Source organism: Neovison vison, chromosome 14 (assembly GCF_020171115.1).
Source record: "Neovison vison isolate M4711 chromosome 14, ASM_NN_V1, whole genome shotgun sequence".
NCBI classification, from domain to species: Eukaryota; Metazoa; Chordata; class Mammalia; order Carnivora; family Mustelidae; genus Neogale; species Neogale vison.
In genome coordinates, this window is record NC_058104.1 from 3,914,408 (window position 1) to 3,941,582 (window position 27,175).

Below are 27,175 nucleotides of genomic sequence, written 5' to 3' on the forward strand. Positions count from 1 at the left end.
GGTCTGCAAGGAGAATGGGGAAGAAGGTCACTGTCAGGAGGGCTGTCGGGGAAGGCCAGTGGGGTGACCAGCTAACCTGGAGGGCAGGAAGGAGCCAGCCACGTGGTAAGTGGCAGGCTGGGCTTTCCTAGCAGAAGGGAAGCAAGGCCCTGAGCTTAGCAGTTTCTAAACACTGAAACCAAACACTGGAGGGGCTGGAGCCTGGGCAGCGGGGAGGGGGTGAAGAGGGGGTGGGAGAACGCAGTCGAGCCTGGTGGGTGCAGGACTCCACAGGCCGCCGAGGTGCAGGGTGTTGGCAGTTTTCCTGGACTATGGTTTGAAGATATTACAAACCATAACTTAGGACTAGGAGAAATGTAATGTTAGTGTCATTTCACCAAACAATCTTAAAAATGTGCCAGAGTGGATTCAGAAATAGCCCACTCGGGAGCGGGGCTCTTTGGGTTATCAGTTTACCCGCACGCACAGAGGTGCTTCCAGATTTTTCCACCATCCGTCAAGAAGACAAGAGAACAGAGGGTTCTACTTGTACGTGCCCTCATCACACAGTGGTGGTTCAGGGCAGAGTGGACACTTTAGGGAATGGGCTTCTTGTACTTGCGGGCAAAGTGAAAGTTCTAGCACCATCTTTATTCTGCGGCACCAGAGGCTCCCTGATCTCGAGAGCTGACCCTCGGCAAGCAGCATGCAGTCATCTGAACCTCGGGGGAAAACACAAACCTCGAGGCACCATAAATGGGTCTACATGGCACTCTCGCGATACCAAAAATATACAGAATGTTCTTCCCTGGGCCAACCCAGGCTCAGAGCAGAGGGAACGCTGTCCCACCTGCGAGCAGAAACAAGGAGCGGCAGGCACTCCTGGTCCCAGTTCAGAACTCCACACTCTCAGCTGGCTCGCCTGGGGTGGGGCAGGTCTGCAGATGGGAGGCTTGCGGGCCAAATCCATCCTGTCTTCTGACTTTGGCCTGTGAGCTAAGCATGATTCTTTGACATGAATATCTGCATTTGATTCAATGGTAGGAACACTAACTTTGAACCCCAATTAAAAGCAATGTTATCCACCCCCACCCCCCACAGAGAATCATGTTCTTGAGAGTCCACCTGTATCACATAAAACTACAGAACAATTCTCACTGTTACACTTTGGATTTTATCAGCAAAAAATTCATTGAAATTAATTTTCTTTCTTATTACATGGATAATCTACAGAATAGATTTGATATGGACTCCCGGCCTGCAAAGCCTAAAATACTGTCTTCACAGAGAACATCTGTCGACTCCTGTGACTTCTGCTTCTTCCCTGCAAGGCGAGTGTATCTGATGTTACAAAACCCCGTGAATGAGTTTTCAGGGTCCCCTCTCTGCAGACCACTACTTCTCAGCCTTGGCTGCTGCGAGAGTCACGTAGGGAATTTTAAACATCCTGATGCCCAGGCTGAACCCCAGACCCACAGAATCGGGAGTCTCTAGGGGTGGAGCCTGAGCTGGGCCCTTCCAGAAGGACCTCCTACCACTGTGATCACTGTGGACCTGAACTAGGAGGGCAAATAGGCTTGTAGGAGGAGAAAAAAAGAGCGATTTCACGTTTCTGGGCATTCCTAGTCTAGGTCACAGCTATCTTTCAGTTGTTTCTTCTTGTGTTAATTGTGTTCTCTATTTTCTGTATTCTGTATTTTCTGTATTCCAGGAGCTCCCCATCAGACTTGAATACAATGATGCCCAGACATCTGTGGGGCTTGCAATCCTGGAGGGACAGCCTTCCCCAAGGCTAGCTAACTCCCTCTCATAGACAAACCAGCCAATGCGGAGTCCAAGAGGCAGGATCCCCCTGTTCCAACCACACCGGGCTGGGTACTGGACAAGCAGGGACCATCCCTGTCAACTCTCTCCCCATCAGCTGCTCACCCTGCTCTGCTCACTCTTTCCCACAAAAGTACCACCAAGGCTCCAGGCCATGCTTTTCCTTCTCCCTCTGTATCCTGACGGACCCTGGTGCTTCCCGGGGGCCCAGACTGGTGGGCCGTGCCCCTGTGCTGAAGATCAGTCAGTATGAACTTCTTCCTTCATGACTGCCATCTCCGTGTCGATGTGTCTTACCACTCGCACTTAGAACGAATCTGGGTGAATTTCCTATGGCTCCTCTAGCTCATGTACTTGACAAGTCCCAATACTTTGTCCACTCAAACACATACACAGGGAATTTTTCACTTAGCTGAAATAAGGAATAGTTTCCCAGTTCATTTAATAGCTTTGCTAAGGCTTTCTACAAGGAGCGGTATTTGACAACACTCCGCAAAGCTGCGGATGCACAGACTTGACCCGGCAAGTCCACGTCTAAGCAATGCTCTGGAGAAACTGTGGCCACAGTTTCCACAGACATGGATGAGGACACATACGATGGCTCTGCTCGTCACAGGGAAACCGGGAAGCCACGCTGCTCTGCGTTAATAGGAAGAGATTACAAATCACGTAATTAGCGTGATGGTTCAAGGAACAGACTAGATCTGTAGGTACCAACATGGACGGGATGCAAACATACTGCTGAACAAACCCATTTCTAAAAAAATATACTCAAAAGGCCGTTTATATAAATTCTTCACTATTTATTTTAGAATGCTCACACACGTGTGTGCGCATACACATGCACATGTACACTGGGGGGTAGGGGCAGAGGGAGAGAATCCCAAGCAGACTTGGAGATGAGCGTGGAGCCCAGTGTGGGGCTCAATCCCATGACCCTGAGACGGTGACCTGAGCCAAAATCAAGAATCGCTTAATCAAGTGAGCCACTCAGGTGCCCCTTATATAAACTCTTACAAACACATGAAATAAATATTGATTACTGATACATACACAGGTACTAAAAGTATCAAAACACAGACTTGAATACAATCAAATTCATGCTCGGGGCTGCTCTGGGGAGAAAGGTAGCAGCCGGGAGTAATAATGCTAAGAATGAAGCCAGTGTTCACTGAACCCTAACTATGTCCAGGGACCAGTGTGACAGGCATTAACTCACTTGATTCTTAGAGCAACCAGAAGACAGCTATAGTTCTTACCATTTCACAGATGGGAAGACTGAGGCTAGCAAGATGATGAAAAGCCCACGTCCCCTGCTCCCAACCTGACTGAACTATCAGCATTAATATGCAGGGACTCCTGAGGTCCTCCAAGAGATCTCCCCCCATCCTCTAGCCCATAGACCCATTTCCCCACTCGGTACCCAGAGCAATCCCTTAACACACACAAGTCAGAGCATTTTGGTTCTCTACTGAAAACTTTCCAAGAGCTCCCCATCAAACTTGGATTTAAGCGTGAAATCCTTAGTGTGGCCTTCAAGACTGTGTATGATCTTCCCCATCCCTGCCCTTGCCGACTATACTCCACCCACACTGACCTTGCCTGCTCCAATGCCAGGGCACACCCCAGCCTCTGGGCTTTGGCAGTCACTGTTCCCCCTGTCCGCAGCACTCTGCCCGCAGCTATCAGCAGGGCTGGCTTCCTCTGGGAGTCTTTGCCAGCTGTGTGACGTCCAGACCTGCTCCCACAAATCAGTTACGCTCGCCCGGTTAACTGACCACTGTGGCTTTGACCTTATACCTTAAAAAAGATGCAACTGCAGCCACAGTCTAATGAACACAGACAAAACTCCACGGGACTCCTGCACGTTCTACAAAATGTGATTTAAGTGAAAGATATGAACCAATGATTTTCTGATTAATGTTCTGCTTATTGTACATAGGCTTAAAATTTTTTATGAAGATTCTAAGATTACTGACATCCCACTGAGACAGGCTGAGAAAGAAAAGCGTTAGGATCACTTGGGCTTTATTTCTGGAGACCCCTTCTTTCAACAGTGGGAAACTTGCTACTTCCCATGCTCAGGTGCCCAAAGGTGACCCCCCCTCCCGCCCCCCCCCCCCCGCAGAAAGCTCTCATGGATGAACTAATCCACTAGCATTCTTTTCAGTAGGTCGTAAACACAACTGTGAGAACATGGATGTCGGCCCCCAACTGACCACAGAGAGGAATTAAAACCACGTGTTTTCAGTTACATGGAATAATGAAGACAGAACCCCCTTTATCAGCTACTCACACACCTCCCAATCCGAATGTAGGGCTGTATATAAGGAAACAAGGCTGCAGCTCCCCGCTAACTCAGCGGGTGGCCCAAGGCAAAGCAACTTGCCCTCAACACTGCGGGAGTGGGGGAGCGGGGTAATGGTGGCTCCTGCAGGCGTCCTATCCTCCCCGCCCTCTGTTCCACTTCCACTCCACCTTAGCAAGAGAGCTCTACACAAGACCAGGCAGGCGATTCTTCTTCCTTTCCTTTCCTACTAGCACAGGGCTAATGGCCAGGAAATACACGACAGTCCTGACCTTCATGTTATTAAAACACGAAAAATATTTTATGAGATCATCCAAATTAAAATCGGATTTTCGAGTTTCTTTCTGACTTCTTTCCTCTAAAAGCACTTACTTGTATGTCCAACAAATATATGAATGACTCCCATATGCCCACACCATGCCGGGCCTCTGGGATACGAGGCACAGGAGGTCAGGACCCTGCACATCCCCCCGGGACTGGCATTCCAGGACACACCAACTAGAACCAGGTAAAAATGTAATAAAGGCACACAGACTGAAAAGATTCAGAATGATGTGACAATTTCTTAATAAATCTAGCTTTAAAAATGTTAGAATGTTACCTCTTTGGCTTTCCTATGTTCTGGTTTTATAACTTTTCAGCTATAATTGCAAATTATGAAGCTGCTGCTGGACACCCCTTTTCCTTTGAGATGTTCCACTTCGCAGGGTTTTTGTCCTGCCCCCCCCCCACGTCTCCGAACTCAAAGACCATCCTCTTGTCTGAACCAGCATCTGCAGGTGTCTGATAACCAGGAATGGTAATTCAGCCTAACGGGATCTTAGATCTGCACACTCTTACCTCCCAAGCCCAAGACCTACCTTGAGGGAGGCCCTTTCTCAAGTCCCACTAAAGATAAAGACAGTGACTTGCAGAGGAGCTGGACAAAATTAACATCCTCAGCCCTCTATCCCCCTGCCCGAAAAGCACTGGATTTATCATCAGAATTCCTCATACCCGTTCCCTGACCTCATGCTTACCAGAATTCAATATGGTTTAAGAGATTAGCTACAATAAGCCTTTCAGAAACACTACAGCCACCAACCACCACCACCATGCCTTGAAACAAGTAATTTTAATTCTTAGTGACTCTTCCTATGTTACGTGTAATGATAAAAAGTCTGGTCCGAGGCCTCTGTGGCAGGCTTTGCTGGAAGGGCTCTTCCGCCTGTGCTGGTCCGAACAGCCCAGAGCCAGCGCCCAGCCCGGCTGGGTCCTCCTCCTCGCACCCACACCCCGCCCACCTCTAGACCCGAGGGCCTGTTTTTCTGCGACTGCAGGGACAAGACTATTTATAGAACGGGCTACAGATCTAACTGAAGTATTGATAGCAGGAAGGGCAAACTGGGTCCCCGGTCTACAATTTCTGCGAGCTGAGAACTTTCCAGTGGGACAGGAGGAGCACCCGGGAAGGTCATCCCGGGAAGGTGACGGGAACGGAGCATGTGAGGAGCTGAGCGCCGGGAAGAATGAGACATTCTCGGTCTTTCAATCACACGGATAACGAACCTCCGCAGATTTAGAAAAAGAAAACCATTTGGAAGGGGCCCAGTCCTTCCTCAAAGGAGCTGGAAGAGTTCATCCAATAAGCACTTAGAACAATCTGTCCAAGGCGGAGTGGAAAATCAAAAGGACATCCTGGACCTCAAAGGGTCTTGAATTCTAATGGGACAGACACACAAAATCAACGAAAAAGATAAAAACATTTAAAAAGCACGTTGCAGACACAATAAAGTATGAAATACAGGTTAACATCTGTAAAGTGCACTGCCGATGAGCGGCTGTGACGGAGTAAAGTGAAACTGCACAGAAAAAGTTGTTCAGAGTCTTTGTTTTTGATGAAAGTAACGCATGTGTTTACCAAGTAAGCAGAAATAAGAATAAATCCCCCTCCCCTTTTTTTAAAGATTATTTGACAGAGAGAGATCACAAGGAGGCAGAGGGGCAGGCAGAGAGAAGGGGGAAGCAGACTCCCCGCTGAGTAGAAAGCCCGATGCGGGGCTCGATCCCAGGACCCTGGGATCATGACCTGAGTCGAAGGGAGGCTTAACCGACCGAGCCCCCCCAGCCACCCCTAGAACAAATCCCCTTTAGTGAGAGATCCGTACATATCACGTTTTGGTGACTATAATCATGAACCCCCCAGCATACCCGTGTGTATGTATGTATTCACTAATTCATTTCACTCAAACTTTGGACCCTGAAGAAGAGCTCACTCCTTTTTCAGTTAAACATCACAAGCATGTTTCCATGCCTCAAACACATGATTTTCACTATCAGCACCTTTGAAACATGCCCAGAACCTGGTCATTTCTCACCATCTCTACCCCTCACACCCCGGCCACCCCCTCCCAAGTGACAGTAAGCACTAACCTTTGAACGTCCAACTCCAATCGATCGGGTCACTCCTCTGGGGAAATCTGTCACATGGAGCCCGTGTCCCTCAGACATAAAGCCAGAGTCCCTCCAAGGACCTGCAAGGATCTGCACCCCTTCTCAGGCCCTTCCCCTTTCTGGGGCAGAGTTGGGGGTTCAACTGGTTCCAAGCTGCCACCCAGTTTCCAGGCTCCAGCTTCTTTGCATTTTCTCTGTGGGAAGCACTGTCTCCATGTCCTCCCGCTAGCTCCTGGCCTCCCCGCACTGCTCAAGAGTCCCCTCGGACAGCAGGCTCTCTCCAGGCCACTCTCTCCTCCACGCCCCTCCTCCTCCCTCCGCTCTTCTTCCTTTTCCCACAGCACCTCCACCTTCTAATGTTCCGGAGAAGTTAAGGTTGATTGTGTTGGCCGTCTATTTCCCACACTAGAGTACAAGCTCTAGAGGAAAGGGATTTCCTTTCCACTGATGCATCCTAAGTACGTAACACATAGGGACGTCCAATAAATGAGTGAAAGGACTTCTCTCTGGGTGTGTGGAACCCAGTGCGCGCTATCATGGAACCAAGTACCTCCCACTGCTGGCAGTCAGGTGTTCGGGGGTCAGCGTTATCAAACACCACTGCGGCATGGACCCTCAGCATTCAAAGTGTGGTGAGGACCAGCAGCAGCCTGGACCCCACCTGAGATCTTACTGGAAATGCCGTTCCGCAGGCCCTCTCTCTCCCAGGCCTACCGAACAGGACACTGCATCTTCACAAGACTGTGGGAAGTTGCACGCACACAGAAGGGCCCAGACCAGGGGAGGCAAGCAGGTGCCCGGAGTGCGACCCTGAGGGAGGCTCCTGTCTCAGGTCACGCAGAGTGACGCCCTGGCCCCGGGTGGTACACGCACCCCTGTGAGCAGCAGCACACTCAGACTAGGGATCAATTACAAAGGGGTGAGGGGCACTGGGAAAACATGGCGGCGGGGGGAGCAAATGCCCTGATCTCATGCTCTTCCCTCTCCACCCTTCATCTGTGGCCAGACCACTACAGACCGGAATCTTGGCACGAGATTCTATGCACCCCCAGGTGGTCTACGTGAACTTGAAATACAAGCCTAAGGCTGTGGGAGGATGGCTGTTGGCCAAGCAGAAGCCAGAGAGCACCAGACCTGTGCAGGTCAGCCCTGCGGGGCAGAGAGCTGAGCCGAAAGGGTGGAGGGGCCCAGAGAAGCTGCCAGATGTGAACGCTCACAGAAGCTTTTCGCTTTTCCCAGAATCGGTGTGTCCTCCTTTTATAGCGAAATAGAGAGAAGCCAAGCAGTGAGGAAAGTGTCAGGTAAAAAATAAGGAACTGGAAGGCAGGGAGCCGTCCTAGCAAGGGCAGGGAGCACATCCGTGCCAACAGAGAGTGACTGTGGTCAGCTCTGACTTAGAAGTTGTTGGGTCTCAACGAAGATCAAGGACACTCTAATTTTTGAAGCAGAAACACAGCCTTCTGAAAATCGTCTGAGAAGGCGCACGCTGACAAACCAGCAGAACGGCTGCTGGGGAAATGTAAGCACACAGCAATGGCGACAGTGCCAAAGAACACGCCTTGGAAGCATTTTTGCCCCAATTTTAGCTTCTCAGCATTCTCTTTAAAATAGTTAAAAGCCTCTTTAATATCTCTTCCTATTTCCAATTCTTGGCATCAGAATGGTGAAAACAGTAGCTTTCTCACACACACACACACACACACACACACACACACGATTATAAAAATACAGTGACTCCTCACATAGATTTAAGTAGGAAATGGAAGTGAAGAAGTTAAAACGAAGAGTCCTGAAAGCAACACCAACAAGCCCGTGAAAAGCTCCGGATGCCATGGAAAAATGCAAGTCAAAATCTCGAGTGCGGCCATCCGCATGGCAGACGAGCACGTGCCGGCGGGGAGGAGAAGCAGGAGCACCCCTGCGCTGCTGGAGGGAACCGAGGGAACGTACCACGGTGCGGACAAGGTCCCGCCAAGTGCTGATCGTCTGTGCTCTGGCGATCTCACTCCCAGGTACATACCTGAGAGAAAACTTGTTCACGCAAAACACACGCCCACACGCGAATGTCCGCAGCAGCATTAGGCAGAGGAGCCCAAAGTGGGAGTGACCCCCATGTCCAGGCGCTGAGGGCTGGAGGAGCAGAATTCGCTCTCCTCGCACAGCGGAACGCGATCCGGCCCTAAGAAGCCAGGCAGTGCCCGCGTGTGCTGGGGCATGGATGGGCCCTCCAACAGCAGGTGAAGGGAATGAGCAGACGAGTCACAGGCTGGGAGAAAACCATCTCAGAAAACCATCTCTTGGTCGTATTTAAAACGACCAAGAACTCTTAAAATTCCCTCTCTCGCTTTCTCACGCACAAAACTGAACTCTGACCAGCAATCACATTCCTTGGTACTTACGCAAATGAATTGAAAAATTTTATTTACATCAAAACCTGCCCAGAAGTGAGTGTTTATAGCATAAACCCTTTCTTTGTAATTGTCAAAACTCTGAAGCAGCTAAGAGATCCTTCAACAGGTAAATGGATAAACAAACCGTGGTCCACCCAGACAGTGGAATATTATTCAGCACTTTTTAAAAAGAAAGGAGTGATCAAGCCAAGACAAGACACAGAGGAACATTAAATGCATATTGCTAAATGGTAGAAGCCAACCTGAAAAGCCTGCATACTATACGATGTTCTGGAAAGGGCAAAACTATGGTGAAAGATCAGAGGTCACATGGGGAGCATGGGTGGCTCAGTAGGTTAAGCGTCTGCCTTTGGCTCAGATCATGATCTCAGGGTCCTGGGATTGAGCCCTGCATCAGGGGAGCTCCCTGTACCCCCTTCCCTCCCCTCCCCACCCTTGTGATCTCTCTAATAAAGTATTTTAAAACAAAACAAAAACAAGAACAAGGCTTATTAATTAAAAAAAAAAGTGTTAAGTGAAAAACACTAGACATAAAAGGCTACACATTTATATGAAATACTCAGAACAGGTAAATGAGAAGAGGGAGAGAGCACAGATTAGTGGGTTCTGGGAGGGGGTAACAGTGGGCAACAGCTTACTCAGTCCACGTTTCTCTTGGGGGTGGTGATAATACCCTGGAAGCAGACAGAGAGGATTGCTGTACAACACCGTGAATGTACTAAATGCCACTGAACTGTTCACTTTTATATATGAACTTTATATGAACTGTTCATATTTTATGATATGTGATTCTGACCTCAATCATGGAAAAAGCAGAGAAAGAAATAAAAAGATTGTGTCAAAGCACTTTGCCAGTTAAGTTTTCGATGACCAACTGAAATGTTAAACACTGCTGTCCTGATGTAAAGCACCCAAACGGAGGGCAGAGCCAGCAGACAGACTCCCAACAGAGGCCACCCAGGGAGCGACTGCAGGACCGAGCAGAGGACAGTGGAATGATGGATCCGGACTCAAACAAGTCACATTTGAGATGCCCATCGCACACCCAGGTGGAGACGTCGAGGCAGTGGTGTGAAGGGGTCCAGAAATCAGGGCCAAATGTGTGAAGTTGGAAATTACCAGTAGATGTAGAATATCAGAGGACCAAGGACATCCGTTTTTATCATATCCCATGAATACTACTTCCCGGTTTGTTCAATTTCATGCTCCTTCCTGCCAAGCAGAATTTAAGAAATTTTTACAGAGTCAAAGAGATCCATACCCCATCCCTTTTATCCTGTCTTTGGTGTCATAAGGCCTTCCTTAGCCTGACATCACAGAAGTACCCATCTACATTTTATTATAGTTTTTTTATTTTAATGTTTTTGCCCTTAATTATACAGAATTCGAGTATTAGACAGGGATTGAACTTTCTTGTTTTCCTCCATGATTAGCCATTTCCACAGCACCATTCCTTCAACCATCCCTTGCTCCCCACTGTTCTGAAAGCCTCCCTTCATGATATTCTAAAGGCCCAGGTACAGGTGGGTTGTTCTGGGATTTGAGTCTCTCTACCTCACCAATCCTACTCCTGGGCAGTACGACCCTGCTTTAATCACAGCAGCTTCTCGTGGTAACTGCTTAAACACAAAGCATTTTTCCCCAGAATTTATTCATTAGGCAAATCTTAGAATCATTCTGTCAAGATCTAAGAAAAATAAATTGGGATTTGACTGGCATTGTGTTCAATTCATAATCTGGCATTAGTACAATATCAAGAATTCCTACTCACAAAAAATTTTTCCCAGTCTTTATGTTCTTCAGCACACTTTCATGGCTTTCATCATAGAGGTTTTACTTTCTTGTTTATTCCTAGTATTTTATCCTAGGTTGCTGTTATGAATAGGATACATATTTAAAAATTTTTATTTAAATTAAATTAATTAACATATAATGTATTACTGGTATTTTATATAACACCCAGAGCTCACTCATTACATCACAAGCCCTCCTTAATGTCCGTCACTCAGTTACCGCACCCCCACCCACCGTCCCCTCCAGCAATCCTCAGTTTGTTTCCTATAGTTGAGTCTCATATGGTTTGTCTCTCCTCTCTTATTTTACTTTTCCCTCCCTTCCCCAGGATATCTTTCTATTATAGGAAAGTACATGGGCACACACGTTCAGACACCAACAATTTGTATCTAGTCACTTTTGGAACTGTGTTTAATTCCAACAAGATTCTGGGTGATATTTACCACTTACAAAGCTAATTTTGTCCCTTCCTTTCTAGTAGATATGCGTAATTTCTTTTTTTCTTTTATTTAATCGACTAGAAACTCCACAACGTCACTGAATTAGATTAGCACCTGGCATCCTTGACTTGTTCCAGTCTGAAATAACAATGTTTCTGTGCAGGGAAGAACCTTTCCTCCAGACAATACCGTGACTTATCTGTGATTCCATCTACTGAGTACTCAAAGGTCTCCTCTTGGATCACATTGTTTACATAGAACAGTTTAGATGACAGGATCAATGTCAAAACTACTTGGGGAAAAAATCATCAAGGAAACAATTACCTGAGTAATTAACTATAAAAACAGTACAAAAGAAAATAACTATTCATGGTATCACCAATTACTTATAAAAACAGTGGAGAAGGCTCAAGACTTATCTTTTACTCTACTTCAAAAATACTTACATTTAAGATTTATACCCAATACTTTATTTTTAAAAACGTTATTGATTTTAAAAGTTAAGGGAAGACTAGAAAAAGGCATTCATGTTGTCAGAGAGTTTTACTTGTACAAGATACAGGAAAGAGAGCCCAGGCAATGTTGTGGCTCTTTTCTTGAAGCTTCTGAGCATTCAGAAACAAGACAAGTTTCCAATTAAAAAAAAATGTTGAAAAGAAATGCTAAAGATGCTGCGGTCTCCTTGGTAAATATTTACACATTCTGAAAATATTCAAGATTACAAAAATTCTAAAGGAAGATTCAAACTACAAATTAAGTTAAAACACCTACAATTAAAAATGAAAACGTCCCTGTAGCTGTAGAGAGCTGACATGGGGGAAAGGACTTTAAGTCATCACTACTGGATTTTTTTTAATATAAACTGTGTTTATCATACATTACATATCAATTACATTAATCACATAGGATAGATTCCTAGGGACGCATACTATAAAATTACTATGACAAGCCACTCTAATGTTTACTGTAGAAAACACATTTTAAAAAAATGGATTCATAATTGCCTCACAGAAATAAACAGGTGGCATTTTGCTACTCTTCTGGTATTTTCTCCTGGTACGGTCACACCTACTTGTATAACAGATCACAGCCCATGAACTGCTGCAGAGGGCGTGTGTCTGAGTTCTGCGCAGCAATCCCACGTGAGACTCCGTGGTGACAGCTGTCACACTGCGGTTTCCAAACCTATCACTACTGTCATAGCACAGCGAAACCATACACTACTGCTGCTAAGGGTATCACTGCTTAAGCAACACGCCCATTTTTTTAAAAAGCAGAGCCAAACTCAACACAGTCCTCTCTCCCCAACTCCCATTCGGCAAAGTCGTGTGGTACAAACGGCCAGCCACTGGTGTTCTCACCTGAAGCGTGGCCCCGACCCTGCCCTTCGCCTGCGATTAGGAAGCTGCCACAGTTAAGGAGGCACCCACGGGAAAGGAGGTCTAAAAACCATAAGGCTACACACATGCAGAAGGAGTCAGTGCTGTTATATGGCGCCAAGGAGGCAGGCGGGAGAAAGGCCAGGCTGTTAGCCAGCTTTGTAGGTGCCTCCCCTGAGTCCTCCCGTTCCTGTCACCTGTGCACACTAGGTTAAACACCACAGAAGCAGAACCAGTGCAGCTATTCCTGCTCTCAAGGACCACAGCGTAGCAGGTGCCCAGGGCAGGAAGTTCCCCTCTGCTCAGACGGATCCTTGTTTAGTGCACAGGCCTACAGCTGAACAGCTCGTTCTCTGCTGTGGAGTCTGAAGGGCTCCTAGCGGGACACAGATGGGTTGACGCCCAGAGCGCACTTGCAGGCCTTGCCGGAACAGTTCACAGTTGGGACACCGAGATAACGGTGCACCCTTGTCCGCCTCCGTGGGCACAGGGATGAGAAGAGCAAGGCTTACTTGGACATGGGGTTCAGGTGCGTGTCTCCCTGCAGAAGCCAGCAGCACTCCGGCTGGCACTCCAAGGTCCCTTCCCCAACGGGGGGACATCAGTGATGGCGGGACTGGACCTGCCCCCGTGTCCTGACGCGGTTTCCATGCGGGCCCTTCCTGTGTCTGCTTATCTAGGAGACCCCTAATGGCCTGTGTAACTTTTCAGTGTCTCGCTGGCCCTGCACTTGTCCCTTCTTCCTCATGTTACTGTTTATCAGACCCCAAAATAAATGCTTTCACAGCACACCTTCCTTTCCAGACTTGGGTCTTCACCTGCCTTCTGCCTGCCACTCCGACCTCCTTTGGGTACAGAACTCTCCGTGGCCAGGCCGAGTCTCTCCACCAACCTGTTCTTCACACAAGGACTCTGGGGCAGCTTCCCAGATAGCATTTCTACCTCGTCTGACTTCCCAGACCAGAGCTGAGTGTGACAGATGGATGCTGCTTTCCATCTGTGTCTGTGGGAAGGGAGGGGAGGGAAGCTGGAACCCTGTCTGGGGCACAGGGAGCTTTCTCTTGAAATCCTACGAAATGTCCTGTATTTCAAGTTCACTTCCTGTCTCATGAGCTTTGGCTCAGGACACATTCTGCCTCTGCCAAGGTCCCTCTGCTTCTCAGTGCTTTCCCTAATGTTTCCCAGGGCTCCATTCCAGACCAATGCTCTGCTTCTCTCCAAACTAGAGGGGATCAGTGAGATGTTCGGGGTTGCACTGACCCACCATCCTCCCTCAACACCACTGCTGGGGGTTGGGGCTGAGGCCAAGAGGTGAACTACCTGGCCTGAGAATCATGTTCCTGCCCTTGGCATTGTTTTTGATTGGACCATATGAAACTGCTGTTTTTATAGGTCAAGAGTCTCAAAAATCAGAATTTCAGACACTTCAACCTACATATGTAATAAGGCATCTTTCCCTTCTGGTGAATTTTTTCATATTCACATGTAAGATTATTTTTAAACAGACGCACACCCATCTGTAAACATATATATGCATCCCACCAGGTGACAGGAGAAGGTCCCGTGAACCGGCTCCATCCTCACAGCCTGCCCCAGACAGGTCACCCAACAGGGAATCACGGCAATCCCCTGCTCACAACTCTGCCCTCATGGCCCACTGCCAGGGGCATGACCTTGGCCAAGGCGGCCCAGCCAGATCCGAGCTGGTTCTCTCTTCCACCGTGTGCCCCGCATCGGTTCCCTAACCACCAGCTGCTTCCCTGCCTTACCGCTTCAGTGCACCTGGGGGCCTGCCCCTCAGTCCCTCTGCCTGCCGGCTTCCCTTCCAGCTCACCGCAGAGCCGCTGCCTTCCTGCCTTCGGGACTCACATGCTTCCGCCTCCAGTCACAGAATCCCCCAAAGGACACGGATTCCGAGGGCACAGCACGGGGCTAACAGCAGCTCTACCCATGGGGTGGGCAGGAAAACCCAGTTTTGTTCTTAGTTACTTCTGCAATAGGAAGGGAATCCCTTGAGTAAATCAGAGAAGTCGAAAGCGATCACGCAGGAGGGTCTGTAGCTTGTGCTGTTCCCCAGAACACTGTGTCTGGTGGGGCCAGGTGTCTGAGGGCCACCTGTAACAACGCGGCATCAAGAAGCGTGTCCGGGGATAGAAGTGGCCTGGGGGAGCTCCTGGCCTAAGAGCTGCTGAAGGGAGGGAGGGTGAAGTGCCCCCGTGAGGGACACTATGGGGGCGGCAGAAGCTCGGGGACTCTGAGGTACTGTCAAGCCCCAGGCTTCCACTGCCCGGTGAGCAGTCAGCATCCCCATCACAGCCAGGCAGACATGGGACGGGGGAGGGGCGCCCGATGGCGAAGGCCCCAAAACAGGAAAGCTAGCTCCCTGTGAACGGGCTGGTTCTGAAGGAGGGAGCCTCGAGGGCCAGAGACTGGCACGTCCCTCCTTCTCCAAACTCACTGGTCTGGGGCTCCCTCCTCCTCCAGTCAGCACAGAGGGCTTGGGAGGGCAGGCAAGAGCATCCTGGACCTAAGCCCCGCCTCAGTCAGGGTAAAACCCCCACCCTGACTTCACAGGGTTACTGAGGAGTAGCAGGGTCCTCCAAGAGCCAGTCCTCTTGGGTTCTGGGACCTCTCTCTCTCTCTCTCTACCGGCGTCCAGGAGGATTGCTGTGATGAGACATCTGCTGGAAGGAGGGCGCTCCGGCAGCGCTGGCGTGTCTGCTTAACGCTCGGCCGCACTCCTTTATCCTCGTCCGGCTGCGTATTGCTACGGAGCAGTGCGCCAGGCTTCCAGCTCTCAGCCCCAAGCCTCTCGGGGAGGTCTCCTCCTCCACATGGTCCACACTCGCATGTTTCAGCCTACAGGTCTCTAATCAAGTCCTCTGAGTTCTGAGTGAAGGCCCTTCCCTTCCCCAACCTAGAACAAGAGTTATGGAGCTTCATTTCCTGGAGAAAACATGTAAGTGGCCGCAAATATATAGTTGGGGGTCATCCCATCTGCGCTAACTGCAGAAACAGAACTGGTAATCGATGGAAAACACAGATCAAACACCCCGTGCTAGAAAAATTCCAAAACCAGAGGTGCCTGGGCGGCTCAGCCAGTGAAGTGTCTGCCTTCAGCTTGGGTCATGATCCCAGGGTCCTCTGAGCAGGGAGCCTGCTTCTCCGTCTTCCTCTGCCCCTCTTCATGCATGCACTCCCTCTCTCTCCCTCACTCTCAAATAAAAAAAAAAATCTTCAAAATAAAATAAAATTCCAGGAACAAACTTCTAAAGCAGCTAGCTACTCCCTTTCACCTGTAACAGAAACCAGCAGAAAGGTGAGAGTTTAAATAATCACTCCCCCTCCTCCCTCGGCAAATGGCAGGTGTTTTGCCGGGAGCGCTATGTAACTTGCCCACAGAGATGAGCACTGTCTTATCCCATAAAGGCCGGCACTGGGCTTCATACGGGGCTTGGTTGGCGGCTGTGAAGCCCGCACCCCTGGCCCAGCGCCCCGCACCGAGCTCCCCTGTTACAGGTTTCTCTGCAGTCCGGTCACTGATTAGTCAAAGACACGGGTCCAAAGGAATCTCAACACACACCCTACAGGGGATGATGATGGCCTCCTTTAGCTGGCTCGGGCTCCCACCCTCCCAGTGACTTACCCAGTGATGTCCCCTCTCCTATGTTTCCTGTCCCCACACAAGTACCAGGCAGGTACGTGGTGCAAAAGGACTCACCCCTGGGCACACAGCACAGCAAGGCGCCTGGCTCTGAATGTCAGGAGTGGGTCTTGCTGTGCCCCTGACCTCTATCCTGGCCTTCCCTGGGTACAGCAGGGAACCTCCCTGCCCCAGACCGGATGGAACCCACACCACACACAATCACCAGAACCTTCCACCAAGGCAATGACAATATTAACACGGCACAGGACACGGATTCTGAATCACTGTTCTGGTGGCTTCGTTTCTGCTCTACTCAGTTTCAGGAGCTGACTCCCTAAGGCCTGGGTTCACTGGCCAGCACCAGTCAGTGCTCATTAAGATCAGTCTTCACTGCTGAGTGTTGAGGTCACAGAGCCGTTTGGCAAAGCAGGGGCCATGGTTTTAGGCTAGACAGTAAATCAGATGCCCAAGTTCAGAGAGAGGCGCTGTCTACTCAGGCTCTGCTGAAGATAGCAGGGGTAGGAACATTTTCTTGGCATCCCTGACAAGTGCATGGCGGCTCTCCAGGTCCTTTCTATCCACCCGCAAATACTCCAGAGAGTTAGCAACTGATCCTCTTCTGTCCTACGGACGCAACACTTCAGGAGCATGAGTTCCCAATGGACCCAGCCCGCTGAACCAACGCAGAAATAGCGGCTTCCCGACACACTGTGGAACGCGACCTGGGTTCTCCTTTCCACACCCTAGTGTGCCCAGGCCCACCTGAACGGGCACCCCAATGGCCACACATCTTCACGTACCAAAGAATCACTCCAAAAAGCTAACCCTGTGGTCAGCAACCATTACTTGTGTTCTGCCCACTTGAAAGGCCTTCGGGAGGAATTAAGCAGCTGCTCTGCCCACCCCACTGGGCAGAAGAGGCGAGGAGGACCACTGCTTTTGCTGAAATACAGACTGCAAGAGTTAGCACCGGAAACAAAGCCTCGAGTCCTGAAGGGAGGGTCTGCCCTCCTGGCCACGCCCGGCAGGCGGGGCACACATTGGCTTCCTCGGTTTGAAGATTGCCCTGTAATTACATCTCTAGATAAGCCTGAAGTATGAACCCGTCATTCACAATTAACAGGATCCTGTCCTCACTCTCAACTTCATAATAACAGAAAATAATCATGAGCTAGCCACACAAGGCCATCTAACATCAAGCACAGCTATATTTCAAGTCTCACATGACCGATGACCGAGGGTCAAAACTGCTCCCCTAAAGTCGGTTCAGTTAAACAACCAACATGTCAGCCTGAAAGCTGGAGGGGAAGACCAACCATCCATGTGCCACGAATCCCCAACAAGGGCCGGAGGGACCTCTGGATTTTATGAACCCCTGGAAAGAGAGATTTTTGTTTCTCGGCATTACCAAAGGACCAACCACGTGTGTCCACATGTAAGAGTAAGTTTGCTTACTTAAATGCAATTAGCCAACAAGGCAGTATAACCCCCACTGTTCTCCCAGACCCTGGAAGTTGCACTGCCACGTCTGTTCTCACGCAAGCCCGCTGTGGCTTCAAGCACAAAGGGATGCTGAACCCAAGAAACAAAGACTCGGCCGGCCAGGAGCTTCAAAGTGCTTAAAAATACAGAACAGAGCGGAGGCTTCTTCAAGGTCCCATTCGCCTTTGCAAAAAGTAATGACACAGAACAATCCTAAAAAAAGATGTTAATTTACAGGAATTTAACATAATCTTAGATATTCTACCACTAAATTTCTTAACCTGCAACCCACAGAGCACAAGTAGGCCCACTTTGAGGCTTAGGATGGCGAGGGACTCCTTTAAACTACGTGCATGTGTACGAACTTTATAGGGAGAAGGTCCACAGCTTTCAGATAAGGGGCATCCTGACCAAGGTCTCTAGCCAGCCACTGCATTATGACCAGTCCTCTGCACTAGACAGTTCTGTCTAGCTCCTATGCTCCTTAATACTCCATACTATCAGAATTCTTTGTCCTAACTGGCAGAAATGCGTGGCACTGAGATGGTTTCATGTGTGTGCCCCCCCCTGACCTGCTAAAACTCCATGGAGCCTTCAGAGGCCGGCTCAAATCACACTTCCTACATGGGCATTTCCTGGTAGCTCAGCCAGAATTAATCTTCCCTGTTCTCACCGAGCCACCTGCCTCCTTTTACAATGGCACCTAACATGACACCCATTCAGATTTTATATTAAAGAATATAACCGTCTCCCCAGCTAGTCAGAGTGCCTGGAGGGTAGACAGTGGCACCTGCCGTCACCAGAGGCTAATTTATTACCACACAAGTTCCAAAATACCACATACACAAGCTTTAGGAACAGCCCAGAGAGAGACTAGCATCTTTGAGATTATAAAAATGAAAAGAATGAATAAGAAGTCCTACTGGGAATAATGACAGGAGGTCAAAGCAACGAATAGATTCAAATCATCCCTGCAGAGGGTAGTGTGAAGGGATGAAGTTAAAGAAATGATAGTTTCAAATTCAGGCCCAACTGTGATCCTGAAGGAGGAGTCCTGGACTAGTCATCAAAAGACCAGGATGATGGAAACTTCAGGTTCTGCCAAGATGGGAGTAGCCCCATTCCTCCTGAGTCCTCTCCCTTACCACTAAAGATGCTCTGGACAGACCACAACAAGCAAGAATAGGAAAGACGGTGGAGACAGGAAGGCAGGCTGCCTGTGACTTCAGGATCTGAGGAACCACGTGGCGGGGAGTCCCCAGGTCCTTATTGCCTGTCCCAGACACACGCTGCACAGCCTCCAAGCTGGAAAGCCAAAAGGTGCGGATGGAAAAGAGCTCCGAGAAAAGCTTGTCCCTCCTAGCAGAAGGACTGGGGAAAGGGTGGTCTTACAACAGAAAACTCTTTCTGGCAACACCTATCCTATTCTAGCCAAATGCCAACAGAAAAACTACAACATATCACCCACTGAGGTTTCAGCAGGATTGAAAGGGAAGCTGATCTCCCATTTCCCCTTCCTGCCCCACAGAACCAGGAAGCATCTTCCAAGTGGCCTGGGTAATGTTGGCAGGGCCAAACAAGGATCTCCTCTCCTAGCCCCTGCCAGGAAATGCAGAAGGTGCCCCAGTTCCCCTACCCAGGTGGCCTCAGTGGGGAGACAAGCCTCCATCCTGACCCAGTCCCAGAGGGCAGGAAAAGGAGGTGGGAGGCTGGGCATGGTGCCACCGTGCTGCCCCCAGTACTCCCCGGGATCAGCCAGGCCAGGGTGAGCTGATGTCACATCCCACTCAACAAGGCAACAGAGGCTCAGGGAACTAAAGGTCAGGAATAAGAGCCACTGACCCTCCTACCACCAAGTCTCAGAGGGAGGGGACAAAAAGTGTGGCCGAGAAAGTGTTTGAAGAAATAATGGCGGGAAACTTCCCAAGCTTGGCAAAAGACACATCTGTACAGATTCGAGAAGCTGAGCACACCCTAAGCATAATAAACTGAAAGAAACCTATGTCCAGACAAATCAGAGTTAAACTCTGGGAACTAAAGGACAAATGAGCAATCTTCAAAGCAACCAGAGAGATAGGACACATTTACTTACAGAGAATTAGCAAATCAAATAACAATGGATTTCTCATCTGAAACCAAGGAGGCAAGAAGGCACATTTTTCAAGTACTAAAAGAATGCGTCAGCTGTGAATTCTGTAACTGGCAAAGAGATCTCACTGATGAAGGGGATACAAAGACCTTCTTGGATGTAGGGAAGCGGAGTTTGTTGTAAGCAAGGCCACCCTTAAGAATGGCTAAAGGAAGTTCTCCTAAGGAATATTTGGAGAAAGGAAAAGGTAACCTCAGGAAGAAAAGATCATCAGAGCAGGCAAAAATAGGGGTAAATATAACAAAACCATCCTACTTCTCCCAAGTTTCTTAAATCCTGTTTGATGACTGACATAAAACCATCTGATGTGGGACTCAGGATATAACAATAAATACTTAAAACATGTATATTTAAGGGGTGCCTGGGTGGCTCAGTGGGTTAAGGTCTCTGCCTTCCGCTCAGGTCGTGATCTCAGGGTCTGGGATCAAGCCCCGCATGGGGCTCTCTGCTCAGCGGAGAGCCTGTTTCTCCCCCTCCCCCTTTCTGCCTCTCTGCTTACTTGTGATCTCTGTCAAATAAATAAATAAAATCTTAAAAAAAAAATGCATATTTAAGATATGGGGAGGGTAAAGGGATCTGAACGGAAATAAAGTTCCCACACTTCACTCACAGCTGTAAAACACTGATGCCAGTGCACTGGGATAAGCTATGTGTGTATATTATAAACCTAGAGGAACCAAGAAAAGTAAACAAAGCTTTAATCAATACACTCAAAAAGCAATCACCAATTGATCAAGATGGAATCCTAAAACGTGTTTAAATAGCCCACAGGAAAGTAAAACAAAAAAACCAGAAAAACAACAAAATGGGAGGCTTATGCCCTAACATATTAATTACCTTACCTTAAATGTAAATGACCTAAATACGCACATTAATAAAAATGGCCAGAAAAAAAAAATATGGTGTAACCATATGTTGTTCACAAAAAATTTGCTTCAAAGTAACAATGTGGGTAGGTTTAAGGGATGGGAAAATACACAACATGAAAACATTCATTTAAAAAAAAAAAGTGGCTATATTAAAATATCTGATAAAACAGACTTCAGAGCAAAGGAAATAACTGAAGACAAAGAAGGACATTACATAATGACAAAAGGATCAATCCACCAGGAAGTCATAATAATCCTAAATGTTTATACACCACACAACAGAGTCTCAAAATGTATGAAGCAAAAAGTGACAGGAGAAATCGACAAATCCACAATTATAGTTGGGGGACTGCCACACTTCACTTTCAGCAACTGGCAGAAATACTAAACAGAAAATCTGTGAGAATACAGAGCACCACCATCAACAACAGTACCTGACCTGTGTAGAAAACTCTACCAAACAGCAGATACACGTTTTATGCAAGTGTCCATGAATATTCACCAACAAAGGCCCAAAGAATATATACCAAGATTGACCATATTCTGGGCCATAAAACAAACTTTAAGTATTTATTTATTTATTTTAAGATTTTATTTGTTTATTTGACAGATTACAGATTACAAGTAGGCAGAGAGGCAAGCAGGTTGGGGGGGGGGGCTCTCTGCTGAGCACAGAGCCCAATGTGGGGCTTGATCCCAGGACCCTGGGATCATAACCTGAGCCGAAGGCAGAGGCTTTAATTCACTGAGCTACCGAGGCGCCCCCAAACCTTCAGTATTTAAAAGAATTGAAATAATATAAAATATGTTCCCTGACCTTAATAAAGTCATAGAAATCAATAACAGAAAGATAACAGGAATATCTCTAAATTCTTGGAAACCTCAACACACTTCTAAATAATACATGGGACAAAGAAAATAGCTGAAGAGAAATAAAAACACACATGACACTGAATAAAAGTTAAAATAAAACATAACAAAATATGTGGACACAGCTAAAACAGTGCCCTGTGGGAAATTTATAGCACTTAAAATGTTTACATTAGAAAAGAGGAAAGGTCTCAAATAAATAATCCAAATCTCTACCTCAAGAAACTAGAGAAAAAAGAGCAAAATAAACCCAAAGGAAAAAGGAAATAAGAACTGAAATACATGATATTGAAAAGAAGAAAGCCATAAGGATAACGAAATAAAAAGCTGGTTCTTTTTTTTTTTTTTTTAAGATTTTATTTATTTATTTGACAGAGAGAGCTCACAAGTAGACAGAGAGGCAGGTGGGGTGGGGGGAGCCCAATGTAGGGCTCAGTCCCAGGACCCTGGGATCATGACCTGAGCCAAAAGCAGAGGCTTTAACCCACTGAGCCACCCAGGTGCCCCTAAAAAGCTGGTTCTTAATGGGGGAAAAAAATAAAAGCGATAAACCTCTAAAGAGACGGACAAATATAAAAGATACAAATCACTGACACCAGGAAGGAAAGAGAAGATATGCCTCTCACCATTCTCATTCAACATAATATCGGAAGTTCTAGCCACTGCAGTAAGGCAAGAAAAAGAAATAAAGAGCATGCTTTAAAAGAAATAAAACTCCCTATCTACAAGGAACAATGATGTGTACAAAATCCCAAGGAATCTGTAAGAAAGCCCTAAGAACCATTAAGTGTATTTGGCAAGGTACAGGACATAAAATCAAGACGGAAATACCAATTCTATTGCTGTGTATGAACAAGGAATATATGGAAACTGAAGAAGAAGAAAAAAAAGAACACACAGTATCATTTAGAATTGCTCTAAGGAAAAGAAGATACTTAGTTTAAACTCAAAACATAAACCAGATCTGTCTGCTGAGAAATGCAAAATGCTGATAAAGAAATCAAAGAAGATGGAAATAAAGACATACCATATTCATGGATTGGAAGACTTGCTATATACAGATGTTAATTCTCCATAAAATGATCTATAGGTTTAATGCAATTGCTATCAAAATCCCAGCAAGATTTTCTTTTTTCTAATAGACAGAGACAAGCTTATTCTAAGATACCAATGGAAAGGCAGAGGTCCTAGAATAGCTAAGCCAATACTGAAAATGGAAAATGAAGTGGGAGAAAGCACTCTATCTGATATTAGGGCCTACTGTATAGCTGTAGTAATCAACAGAATGTGATAATGGCAGGAGAGATATACAAATCAGTGGGACAGGATGGAGAACCCAGAAACAGGTCCATACAAATATGCCAACTGATTTCTGACAAAGGAGCAAAGCAATTCAATGGGAGAAGCACAGTTTTTCCAACATGTGGTACTGGAAAAACTGAGCATTCCAGGCAAAACAAAACAAAACAAACCCCCCCAAAACCCCTAAACTTCCACCCTAAACCTCATACATTTTCATGGGATAATTACTCAAAATGGATCAAGGACTTAAACGTAAAATGTAAAACTACCAAACTTCTAGGGAAAAAAAAGGCAAAGAGTTCCTAGCTTTGATACCAAAAGCATTACCTATAAAGGGGAAAAACTGGATAAACTGGCTTCATCAAACAAAGTTTTGTTCTGTGAAAGGGAAAGCTACAGACTGGGAGAAAATATCTGCATAACATAATATGTGACAAATGATTGGTATCTAGGATGCATAAAAACACCTCTCAAAACATTTAACAACAATAAAGCACAATAAACAACAAACAACAAAAAACAAGCAACCTAACTAGAAAACAGGTAAAAAACATGAAGAGACACTGCACCAAAGAGGGTCTACGGATGGTAAATAAACACATGAAAAGATGTTCTACATCACGTTAGGGAAACGAAATCTAGCTCTTACACGCCTATCAGAATGGCTGAAATAAAAAAGGGCTCTCCAATGCTGGCAAGGATTCGGGGAAAGTGTCCCTCACACGTGGCTGGTGGGGATGCAGGACGATCCAGGCACTCTAAAAGCAGCTGTAACATTAACCACGCAACTGCCATTCAACTTAGCGACTGTACTCCTGGGCACTTAATTCCACATGCGTGAAGATGTGCATATGTGCAAATACATGCACATGAATGTTCATAGATTTATTCATAATAGTCAGAAAACTGGAACAACCCAGAGGCCCTGAATGGTTACATGGCGTGCTGTGCTAAATCTGTACCACGGATACCACTCAGCAAACAGAAGACGAAACTATTGATTTTCGATACCCACAACTACTTGGGCGATTCTCCAGGGAACTGTGCAGAATGATAAAAGAGGTCATGTTCTGCATGGCTTCATTTATGTAATAATCTGGAATGAATTAAAGTTTTAGAATTGGAGAACTGATTAGTTACTGCCAGGGTCAGGGAAGGGCGGAAAGGAGGGGCTATGAAAGGCAACATAAGGGATCCTTAATGGTGATGGAAATGTTCTGTATCTTGATGATGTTCCCTTGTCAATATCTTGGTTGTGATACTGTATCACAGCTCTACAAGCTATTACCATGGAAGGTAAGTGGGTAAAGAATACACGGGCTCTCCTACACCTGGATGGGACTCCATAATTATCCTAAAATTAAAGTTAAAAAAAAAAGTACTAGGTCTGGTCACCAACTCTGCCACGTGTTACTGGAAGGCTGACCTTGAGCAGATTTTAAACTCTCTACTCTCAATTTTCTCATTGGCTACCAACTGAAAAATGGTAAAAAGTGGCAAATGTCATTTGTGAAGGACAGGGTAACGTGCACGGCACATAGTGAGTACTTCGAAAACAGCTTGCTAACACCCCATCTCTATGTAGACCCAAACATTATTTTAAATAGTATCAATCATATGTCCACTGCTAAAGGCATGACAAAGCTATTAATTTAAAAGGTCTCTTCCCAAACTGATCGCCTAAAATTGGTGTGGCGAGGGGAAGAATTTTTGGTTTTAAAAATCGGAAGATAAATTTCTAACTAGTTACTGAATAGTCACAACAGATAAAGTGAGTTTAAAATGGAACTACAGTTAGTAAAAAGTTGGGAAGAAAAATAGGATATTGGTTAACACATCTTATTTCAGTTGACTAGGAAGTCAGTAAAAGTTAATGTGAAAGTTAAGACGGGGTTTTCTAAAACGTACTTAAACACGATGACTTAGATTTAAGATTCTATGTTTCTAAACATTTTCTCCACCTCTGGCGTTAAAAGAAAGTGAGAGGGTGTCAGCTAAATCCTTATACTTTTATACCTGCTTGCTTTGGAGGTTCAGAAAAGCAGCAAAAATACAATCTGGCTCTATGGTAGAGAAAGACAATGACATGCACTTTACCCCAGAAGATGAGGGGAATTTTAAGCACACAGTGGATCCCCTTGAATCACACTGGGCTCCTAGCCTTAAAGTTGATGAAGTACTGGCCGGAGCTGACTCACAGAGAGGCTTTTGAAAGAGGTGAAAAGGAAAGGAGTGTTTTATCATTCAAATTATTCCCTTTCTTTCATTCCCCAGCAAGATTCTAAAAGAGCTATTTCTACTAAAATAAATTATTTTAATAACAAATACAGAGAGTGGGAATACCAGTACCCAAGCCTGGAAGGAGGAAGGCCTGGGAGGCCAGACCCAGGGTTCCATCATTCAGGTCCCCATGAGGAGCCACTTTCCCCCAAGACCTGGAGAGTTTTCTCATGGGTGAAGTGAAAGAAATGTACCAGATAGGTTTCCACAGCCCTCTGCTAAATTTAAAGTCCCTTGGGGCACCATAAAATCTAGTCTCCAGACAGCTGTCTGGTATGACAAACTCTCCTCTACCTCTGCTTTGAGACATACCTGTAATTTGCTTTCCCCACAATGGGCCCAGGAAAGAGTATGTGAGAGGGCAAGGAAAGGAGTAGGGAAAACTAAAAACTTTAAAACAAAACAAAAACTCTGCAATGATCATAGGTGCAGGAGGGAATCTGCTTCCTGCCGCTCATGGTCAATTTTATCCAGATTTCCTTTCTTTGGGGCCCTCTGGCACAGACTCACAGTAGAGAGAGACTAGAACCCAGACTTTGCCAGCTCTACAGGTTTCCCCCCAAAACACTGCCAAGAAGAAGAGGAGGGGCAAGGAATAGGAGAGCCAGAAGATTACACACCACTTAAGAGATACTCTGAAAGTTGCAAAGCAAGGAAGGACTATGTATCCTGATGCAGACAAACAAAACAATTACAGGCCGCGGAGGAAATGTGAACACGGGCTGGGTATCTGAGAATATTAAGTAAGGAGTTAAGAACTCTTAGGTCGGATAAGGGTACCAGGGCTGTTTTTAAAACGAGGTCTTATCTTCCGGCGACAGAGGCTACGAGAGTTTCTAAAGGCGTATTACGGTGTCTGGGATCCGCCGCGAGCCACAGGGCAGGGGTCTGGGCAAACCCAGCTGTAAGGAGGAGATCAGGGCCGAAGTGGGGGAGGGGGCGTGGGTGCGGACGGCTCCTTCTATTCTGCGGACTGTGGGTAGGTCTGAAATTTTCCTAGGAAGCAATTCCACCGAGGGCCTTGCGGCCGGTTCCCCCTCCGGTCTACGCGGCTCGTCCGCACTTACTGGGAGGGCAGGAGAAAGAGGGCTCCCTGACGCCCGGAGGCTGGCTGTGGGAAGCGCCCAGAAGCCATCCCGCAAGGGCGCGTCCCGGACCCGGCGTCCAAGACCGGGCCCTCCCAACCCCCCGAAGCCGGCAGCCCCCGAGAAGGGAGAGGCGGAGGCACCCCTCCCCGGCCAGCGCCCTCCCGCGTCACCCCGCACTCCCGCTCCCCAGCCCGGGCAGTCGGGAGCTGCAGCCGCACCTGCGCGCACCTGGGCGCACCTGGGCGCAGGTGCGCGGGCGGGGACGCGGAGGCGCGCGCACCTTGAGGATGTTGTCGAAGATGGTGTCGCGGAACTCGAGCAGCGCCTTCTGGTCGAACTCGCGGCCGTGGATGATGCGCATCTGCTTGAGGAAGGTGGACTTGCCGCTCTCGCCCGCGCCCAGCAGCAGGATCTTGACGAGGCGCCGCACGGCGCGCCGCTCGCGGGCCAGCCCCGCGTCGATGTCCCGGCTGCGCCGCCGCGCCTCGCGCTCCGCGTCGCGGGCCCCGCCGCCGCCGCCTGCCCTGCGCTCGCGGGCCCCGCCGGCCTCGGCCGGCAGCAGGCAGCGGCTGAGGGTCCGCACCACGCCGGACATGGCCGCTCAGGCCATGGACCCCGCCGCGGGCGAGGCGAGCCCCGCGCGGCAGCCGGCCGCTCCCTCAGGCCGCGTCGGACCGCCGCCGCCGCCGCCGCCGCCCCGAGGCCCGCTCTCGCCCGCCGCTCGGCCCCGGCGGAGGGGCGGCGCGCGCGCCTCTAGAGCCCGGCGATTGGGCCGGCTGTCATCCATCCGGGCGAACGCGCCCTCCGATTGGACCGTACCGCGCCGGGAGGCGGGCGTCCCTCCACCCTCGGGGCGGGGCCGGCGCCGAAAGAGGCGGGATCTTCGGGGTGGGGGCGTTTCTCATTGGGCGCCCGGGATGA

At 47.9% G+C, this 27,175-nt stretch overlaps 1 protein-coding gene across 1 annotated transcript in view; it reads right to left on the minus strand.

The window, feature by feature from the left end:
* The window catches only part of GNA12 (G protein subunit alpha 12), a 98,688-nt gene extending 71,765 nt beyond the window's left edge, over positions 1–26,923 (minus strand). The window contains exon 1 of the mRNA XM_044234034.1: positions 26,535–26,923. Within this exon, the coding sequence (XP_044089969.1) occupies positions 26,535–26,849 (315 nt within the window). The 5' untranslated portion in view covers positions 26,850–26,923. The remainder of the gene's footprint in view (positions 1–26,534) is intronic.
* Between the last annotated feature and the right edge of the window lie 252 nt (positions 26,924–27,175).